Raw genomic sequence first — 9,505 nt, 5'->3', positions numbered from 1 at the left:
CCCCCACACACACACACTCACTCATATTTCTCTCTTTTCTCTGGTCGGCACTCCGCTCTCATTCAGCGTCTCGTCTTGCGGCGGACGCCCTTCTGGTCCCTATATTTGCAAACACTCTGACCAATCAGCACTGAGTCACGTGACTCACGATTCCCAAACAAAGACATTGTGTGTGTGTGTCTCCCCCCTTTCTGTTTTAAAAGTGTCTTTTTGCCTGCGAAAACACATGCACACACACAGCTACCTGAGCGGGACGGCCGATCAGACACAGCGGCGTGTGTGGGTATGTCTGCACTGTGTGGAAAAGACACATTTACTGATGTCTCTGTGTATGTGTGTGTGTGTGTGTGTGTGTGTGTATTTAACACAGAGAATGAAGGTAGAAAATGCTGATTTGGCTGTTTGCATAAGTGTGTGTGTGTGTGTGTGTGTGTACTATATACTGCCTATTATTTAAAGGGGTCATATGATGCTGCTAAAAATCACATCTGAATATTTGGCTTGAACTGTTCTGGAACAGTAAAACAACTTAACCACTGATTTCTAGTCATGTCCTCGTTTGGAAGGCCAAACAAAGTATTTTCGCTTTCGCAACGAAACACACAGCGTCTTCACAACATGGCGGCGGTGGCAGCAACAATAAAGTTACGCCTTCTTTCTTTGCGTAAACATTTTGGCGGCGTTATGCAAATCTTCCCACACAGTGACGTAGATATGTGGGGGAATGTTAGAACGAGCTGTTTTAGGTAGGCGTGGTTGACTCTTAACTTTTATAAAGAATGTCTCTTTGGGTTTGAGACTTTAGTCTTTGCAACTTTAGGGATCTTATCTATTCACGAACAGCTTGTAACACTCCAAAGAGAAAGGAAAACTAGAAATCGCATCATATGACCCCTTTAAAAAAATGCACATGCTATTGGAATAAAGGTTCTAAAATGGGGGTTTAAGCAACAGTGCCATAGAAGAATTATGTTGGTTCCTTAAAGAACGTTTCAGTCAACAGTTCTTAAAAGAACCATTTTTTTTCTTAGTGTGAAGAACATTTTAAAAACCTTAAAACCTTTTTTCACTATAAAGAACCTTTTGTGTAATGGAAAGTTTCCATGGATGTTAAAGGATCTTTGTGGAACCATCAAAGCCAATAAATAATCTTTATTTTTAGGGGTGTAGCACTGATAGACATTTTAAACAGTACTGTAGTATGCTAAATAATGACTTAAGTATATTATTTTGCATGCTGTTATGTTTATTTTGCATGTAATTTTGCATGTAATCATGCATTTTGGCAGTCAGATCAAATAATGTGTCAAGAACATGTCAAAAATCAGTTGATATTTCACAATAAATATGGAAGGTCAAGTCGAACATACTGCGTACAGTATACAAACTGCATACTTAAGAAACAGTACTAGTAGTATGCTGTCCTGAACATAGAGAGAGAGGTTGTGTGTTATTGGGCTTAAGAGTGAAATATAGATCTGTATACACTGGCTGCATGGTTTTGTTTGTACTGTGTGTTTGATGCATTTATTGTCACTTTGAGCTGAAAAGGTTTAAATTGTCAGTGTCTATGTGGGAGGAATTTGACTAAATTCTTACACCATGATGACATAAAGTTGGGTTTCCCAAACTGAGGTTCATGAACACCTGGAGTTTTGTGAGGAAACTGCAGGCAACATTATACTGCATAATTAAATGAAATCCTAAAAATTTAAGCTTAAAAAAATAATAATAAAAAACTTTTTTAAAATTTTTACACAAAGCCATTCTATGACCACTGCTCCGTCTATTCTTACAGTTGATGGTTCGCACATAGAAAGAGTAGCAGCTTATAAATATTTAGGAATATGGCTTGACGAGAAGTTGGCGTTTGATGTTCATATTGATTACTTGGTGAAAAGACGTAAACCGAGATTGGATTTTCTTTTTCGGCAAAAAAAAAAAAATTTCCTTTGGAGCTAGAAAGATGAATTATACAGAGTACTTTTTTTACCCATTTCAGATTATGGTGATGTTATTTACATGCATGCTTCTTTATATTTACTATAAAGGCTGGATGGTTTTTATCATGCTGCATTGTGATTTATAACAAATGCTTGCTCACATACAGTACTCACCCTTGGTTGTGGAATGAATTTCAAATTATTACTCCACTAGAAGCAATTCCTTCTTTGAATACTTTTAAAAATGTATTGCAGTGTGTAATAAATGAACCATGTTTACCTCAATGGGACCTTCCTGGAAAAATCATATATAATATACAGTATATAAATCATATATTTATACATTTTGGTTTCCTCATTATATTGCATTGATTAAGTTAGAAATATATGCATATTTGTATAAACACTAACTTTCAAAATTTTGGGGTCAGTAAGATTTTTATTTTTATTTTTTATTTTTTTTAAAGAAATTATTCAGCAAGGATGCCTCAAAGTGATCAAAAGTGACAGTAAATGCATTTATAATGTTATAATGTTGTAATACTAAATATTTCTATTTCAAATAAATGCTGTTCTTAAATATTACATAGTAAATAGGGCTGCACGATTAATCACATGCGTTATTTAACGCGCATCTTATCAGTAAAGCCGGTTCTGTAATCAGCGGTAAATCTCCATCACCTGCGGGCTTTCACATTGAGCAGCATTAACTACACAGAGCCGTTGTTCACTGATGAGCAGTGCAAAAAATCGCGCGAATATGAACGTGGGTTTGTGCTGCTCATCAGTGAACAACGGCTCTGTGTAGTTAATGCTGCTCAATGTGAAAGCACGCAGGTGATGGAGATTTACCATTTACCATTATTAACATTATAAATGCCACTTTTGGTCAATTTAATTACAAGTCTGTAATCAGCACCACAGATGACAATAACATGACACACATTTACATATGTATTGATTTATTGATTTGAGCTTTGTGTTCAGCTCACCAAATGATTTGCACCCTGTTTAAAACTGTATTTAGCGCTGAGCACTCGAGACGGATGTCAATGCCAGGTCCATCTTCTGTTTCCATCCCTCATGTGAAATGTATATACAGGATATATACTGTATCAGGAAGTGAGTTTATGTGTCTCCACTGACCCGTCAAACAGGCCTGTCTTCTGTATTTTACGTCTCTGTGTTTCGGTGTGATTAGCTGCTCTGCGGTAGGCCGTTTAGTGGGGTTGAAGGTCATATGAGGCACTTGTGACCTTCCTGCAAAAGGTCACACAGGAGAAACCAACAGCTGCTTGAAGGAATCAAAATTTCACAGTCTCACATACAGTTACATTTTCTGAAGAAATTGTGAGTGGTGCTTGCCGTGGCAAAATTCAGCACTGAGCAGTTACTAGGGTCTTTTTTAATGTTTTAACGATTAGTTAGGATTTGTAAGAATGTATTAACACTTGGCTAATCACTGGTAGCATGTAGCTATTCACTGCTAGCATGTGTAGCATTTTGGAAGTCCTGTTTGCCAGCATGAGTCAAAACAAAAGAGCCAAGTCCCATGTCTGTTTGATGTTCTGATGCAGAGATATTGCTAAATGGTTGCTAGGATACTTTGTTTGGTTGTTAGGTAGTGGCTTGGCAGCTGCCAATGGTGATAGTCTAAAGGCTGCTTACAATTATGAACAATATAAACCAACCCCCATGCCTCTATGACATTCAGATTTGAAGTGCATGGCCAGAAGGTTTAGACTTTCAAAACTACTAGACTGGATGTGTGTCTGAACACACAAGAGCCAATCCCTGTGTCTGTATGATGTTCTGGTGCTGAGATGTGGTTTATTTATGCTGCCAAATGGCTGCTAGGTTACTGTAAATGGTTGCTAGGGTGTTGCTAGACAGTTACTAGGGTGAAAACAATAGACTGGATGTCTGACTGACTCAAAAGAGCCAAACCCTATGTCTCTATGATGTTCTCTAAATGGTTGCTAGGACGTGGCTAGACAGTTTCCGTGGTGATAATTAAAGACTACTCTCCAGTCTGAGTCAAAAAAGGCCACCCGCTTGTCTCTACGATGTTCTGATCCACAGATATGCCTCTCAACATTTTTCAATAGAAGTCTGTGGGCTGGTTGCTATAGGTTGCTGTAACTGGTTGCTAGGGCATGGCTATGAAGTTGAAATGTCACCATTTATTGGCTGCTTGCTAGGACGAGTCAAACAAGCGCACCCCCAAGTCTCTATGACATTCTGATGCGGAGATGTGAGGTCAGAAAGTTCGGTCCAATGCTAAGTCTACCTGTTGTGAACATCGTAAGCAAGAGAACAATAGTGATGCTTTGCTTTGCAGGCACTAATATAGACAAAAGATTAACATAATGCTTTATAAATGTAATTTGACATTATTACAAAGTACACTTTTTAAAATCGTACAAAGCAGTCATGATAGTAAACTACACTTACAGTAAAGTGGCGTTTTATTCCATTAATATTATCTGTAAGAACAGTTTTTTAAATATATATTTTTAAGATTTGAAGTACACCACAAGCAGTGGCACCTGCAGGTGTACGGCTGTACGCACTGTGGGTACCATGAGCGCTCCAACTGACCTGAGATTTGCCCCGCAAACATTTCAGCAGTTATTATAGGCCTGTGTGTCCCATATTTCTGTCAACTGAACCAGCCATGCCATTAATTATGAATTTATCTGTCTTTTGCATGCCAAAGTCAATTTCTGCATAAAAATATTATGCCAAATAGAAGCAGAAAATCGTGCTCTACGCACTTTCATGAGATCGGGTTAGCCTACAACAATTAATTTGTAGGCTATTTTACAAATGGGAATACAAGGAATTCATGACAATGTTTTACATTCAAGCTACCCGTAAAATTTATAGTGAAAAGTACTTTAAAAGCGTCTGGAATGCAATAAAGTAATTTTTACAGCTGTGTTTAAAGCATTTGCTGCATGGATAAAAAAAAGTAGGCTAATAAATAATTCACATATCAGACAAAATTGCGTTGCAGCAAATCCTTTAAGTTTTAAGGTATTCAGAACAGAGCAACATAAAAATCAGAAAATATAAGCAGCTATACAATTATAGGACAAAGTTTTACATATATGCCATTTTAATTTGTGTTTTATTTTTTAATTGTACAGAATTATAAAATAAAACGCAAATTATTATCGGGCTTGTTTTAGGCTTTTTATTATATTTATATTTTAGACCAATTGATCAATTATCATTAAAAATTACTCCTCATTGGACTTGCCTTTAGAGTGAAATGCATCTTTAGGGATTACATAATGAAATTGGTTGCCGCCAGATGCCGCCGAACCGCGTCATAGCTCATTACCATAAAGTTGACCTGATTTCAACTCTCCTCGACGCCCTCAACGTCCAAGTCGCGCCGCGCCGCTGCTCGACGCCGGCTCACATTGAAAGTGAATGACTTCCGGCCACTTTGACGCTCTCGACAGCGGCGGTGTGAACGCACGGTTACTTAAAAAAAAAAAACTTACATTTAACGAAACAAAAAATGCTCCAAACGTTTTTCTAAGTTAACTTTATAAAAAAACGAAACAAAATATAATAACTTTTCCATTACATACAAAACTGAACTATTTTAATAGCTGAACCAGTAGTATAAGCTAAAAATAGACACCCCACCCCCAAAAAAAAACACATTTTCTCAAGGGTAAGTGGCACAAATGCAGTTTTCTAGGATGTCAGGATGCTCAAACCGACAGAGCAATGTTTTAAATAGACTTAAAATATACATATACTGTAAATGGTTTACTTATTTAGCTGGGAGATGAGAATGTATTTTAACACTTAATAAAAAATGGCTAGTGGAAGCTGTTGAGATGTTTAAGAGATGTCGTTTGTTGTTTTCGGAGTCATGGGAATCTTGTTGACATCGTGGTCTCATCGGATACTGTAGATCAGAATCTGTCTTCCTCCTGCCAAATCCACAGCATTGCTTCAAATCTTCACATAATGAATCTTGACTAGACATACACTGCTGCTGAAATGTTTGGGGTCAGTAAGATGTTTTTGAAAGAAATTAGTACTTTTATTCAGTAATGACAGTAAAGACATTTAAATTGTTACAAAAGATTTATATTTCAAATAAAAACTGTTCTTTTGAACTTTTTATTCATCAAAGAATCCTGAAAAAAATGCATCAAGGTTTCAGGGAGCAGCACGACTGTTTTCTTAAGCAGTAAATCAGCATATTAAAATGATTTCTGAGGGATTGTGTGACACTGAAGACTGGAGTAATGATGCTGAAAATTCAATAATATAATATTTCTCAATTTTGCTGTTTTAACTGTGTTTTTGGTCAAATAAATGCAGCCTTGGTGAGCAGAAGAGACTTCTTTTTCCTAGAGACTCCAGGCTTTTGAATGCTAGTCTAACTAGACATGCTTCTGCAATAGACTATAGAAACAACAAAATTATGAAGATGCGTTTTCACTCAGAATCATATGTTTACACTTACATTTATACATTTAGCAGATGCTTTTATCCAAAGCAGTTTGTCAAAGATCCAACAACATTCGTGATCCACAGTGCCAGGCTTATTATTCGATTAAGAATATGGAATATGAATGAAGCAGTTCTATGAACAGTGTTGGATTTCTACAATCCATGTAAACAAACATCAAACACTGACTTTTCTGCCAGGATGCCAGTAATTCTGGAGGGTTCAGAAGTCTAATACACACACAGAGACATCCTGTCTCATGTTAACTCGGAGTTTGTGCTCATATGACAGTAAAAACCTGCAGGCTACATTTCCACAGTGATTTCAAATCCATATTTACCTAAACACACACACACACACTAGTCTGTTGTCTTGCTGGAAAAAGATGTTTAGATAAAGAAGTTTCTGCTTTTTGATCCTCGAGCAATATTAGTAAAAATCCATGGAGACCCTGTGTGTTTGTGTCTGTATTTCACCTTGGTGTTTGTGTGCCTGCGTGTCTTTAAGGAGGAGAAGGCCCAACTGGTGACCACCATGAGTGACATAATGGACGACCAATCAGCTGTCGGCTCTCAGGAGGAGGAGGAGGAGCCAGCCATCAATCTCCCATCCATGCCCACACCTCAGCAGCAGCACACTGACCCCGCCTCCCCAACGGTCGCCACGACGCCCGAGCCGCCTCCCGTCGCCTGCGGTAACAAAGTGATGACGAGATCCTCAGAGATTAATCTGGAGTATGAGGTGAATCCCTGTCCTGATGGATAACTCGTAAAAATAATGGCTCTTCATTGGTTTAAATAGGGTTCACTTTGGTATTCCATGATTTGACACGAGTTTTTATAAGCAAGATAAACTATTATTTAAAATAAAATTAAAAGTAGTAAAAATTTATTTAAGTTCATTTCTGGACTGTTAAACGTTTCTAACTTTTTTATTTTTTATAATAAATTAATTAAAAAAAATAATAATTAAAATAATGTTAAATTAAAAAATTAAAATAACTAATACATGCAAACAGATGTAGATGCATGCAACAGTGCAATAGTATAATCATAAATTATTTGTTTTATTTTGTTTCATATTTTTATTAAGTATTGTTATTTTAGTTATATTGAATGGGTCAAAAACAGTGGAAATGTGGTTTATTAAAAAAAAGCTGCCATTAAACAAGTATTGTTTAAAATATACTTCAATTGTTGATTCTACATTCATTTGTGGATTTAATGTTTAATGCTAAACAGTGCTATTAGAAATGATTTCTTATTTAGTTTAATATTTTTGTTAAATGATAATCGACATAAGTTATATTTACTATTATTTTATTTAAATATATGTATTAGGATTGAATGAAATGCACATGAATTAAAATGTATTATTAATTAGATAACAATATTAATTAATATGATTAATATTATGATTCCTTTTAAAAATATTAATCAATTGTAAATGAACATTAAATTAAAAATATTGCAATTAATCACAGCAAACTGTACAATTAATTGATTCAAATTGATTAATTGATTTTTTTCTTATTAATTTGCAGTCCTGCTGCAAACCTCATATAAAATTATAGAAATTAAAACTTAAATAAAACATTTAATAGTTAGTTTGACTTCCTGAGGTTGATTATTAGTTCTTTTTAATTTTTTTTGAAGGTTATGCAGCTGCTTTTTTCAGTGATCATTTGCTGAAAAAGAAGAATAACTTATGAATGACTTAATTTCAGGCTTTATTTTGTTCCCTAATTGTGGCCTTACAGCACATTAGATTCAGCAAAGTGCCTCTTCTGATCAAGAATCGGGTTTTGCTGTCATTTGACCTGCAGGATGTGAGGTTCCACTGACGCTGAAGCTGATGTTTTTGTGGGTTTTCTCAGGACGGCCGTGGGTTCGGGATCGGAGAGCTGGTCTGGGGGAAGCTGCGGGGATTCTCCTGGTGGCCCGGCCGGATCGTGTCGTGGTGGATGACAAGTCGCAGTCGTGCCGCTGAAGGCACCCGCTGGGTCATGTGGTTTGGAGATGGCAAATTCTCAGTGGTGAGTCTGTCGACCAATCAGGATCCTTCATGAGTGCTGATAACAGACATTATAATGAACATCCTCTTCTCTTTCAGGTGTGTGTGGAAAAGCTGTTGCCCTTGAGTACATTTTGCACGTCTTTTCATCAGCCCACCTACAACAAACAGCCCATGTACAGAAAAGCCATCTATGAAGTTTTACAGGCAAGTCATGATATTTCTCTGTGGTGTGTTATTGTGTATGTGTGTGTGCATTTTCTCATCTTGTTTATGTGGATCTCTGTTCAGACGGCGAGTATGCGTGCCGGGAAACCGTTCCCTGTGTGTGTGTCCACTGATGACTCGGACTCAGGGAATAGTGTTGAAGTGCAGACACGGCAGATGATTGAATGGGCCAATTCTGGGTTTCTCCCTTCCGGTGCCAGAGGCCTGGAGCCGCCACCAGGTACCGTATCTAACAAACACACAACCACTGGCCCAGATTAAAGTTTTATTATTTCAGAAATATGGAACGATATTCCAGACAATTTTCAAAAGGAAAGTCACAATTTATGCGTCCACATATTGAAAACGCAATTGAAAATACAATTTGCAATTCCTTTTGAAAATTGTCCGGAATATCGTTCCATACAGAAACAATTTTTAATTAAATAACAATTGTTAAGCAATATCTTTGTTATTGTTTATTGAGAGTTTATGTATTATTTATCACTATAATTAATTACTACTACATATATTATTATATAAGTTATATAATCATAAATGTAAATTTATTTATTACATACTGGTAAAAAATGTATAGCCTGAATGCACTGTAAGTCGCTTTGGATAAAAGCGTCTGCTAAATGCATAAATTTAATTAAATAAAATTTTAATTTTAATTTAATTTAATTGTGCAGTTTATTAGTTTATCATCTAATTTATCATTTTGCATTATTTTAATTAATGATGTTAATTACATTTTGATACATTTTATTATTGTTTTTATTATATTTTTCTTTTAATTCATGATATTTTAATTCATATTAATATAATTATTTATTATACTTAAGTATTTATTATA

General features: G+C 35.9%; 1 protein-coding gene across 6 annotated transcripts in view; it reads left to right on the top strand.

Moving 5' to 3' along the window:
- Positions 1–9,505, top strand: part of LOC107697204 (DNA (cytosine-5)-methyltransferase 3A-like) — a 44,078-nt gene that overhangs the window by 20,688 nt on the left and 13,885 nt on the right. For all 6 annotated transcript variants that reach the window (XM_016497888.1, XM_016497885.1, XM_016497887.1 and 3 more), the window contains 4 exons: positions 6,934–7,167; positions 8,303–8,461; positions 8,539–8,646; positions 8,731–8,887. In XM_016497888.1, coding sequence (XP_016353374.1) covers positions 6,934–7,167; positions 8,303–8,461; positions 8,539–8,646; positions 8,731–8,887 — 658 coding nt within the window. The remainder of the gene's footprint in view (positions 1–6,933; positions 7,168–8,302; positions 8,462–8,538; positions 8,647–8,730; positions 8,888–9,505) is intronic.

This window comes from Sinocyclocheilus anshuiensis, unplaced genomic scaffold (assembly GCF_001515605.1).
Source record: "Sinocyclocheilus anshuiensis isolate Anshui unplaced genomic scaffold, SAMN03320099.WGS_v1.1 scaffold38, whole genome shotgun sequence".
In the NCBI taxonomy this organism is placed as follows: Eukaryota; Metazoa; Chordata; class Actinopteri; order Cypriniformes; family Cyprinidae; genus Sinocyclocheilus; species Sinocyclocheilus anshuiensis.
Note: the sequence above shows the minus strand (reverse complement) of the source record. Positions and strands in the feature narration are given on the sequence as shown.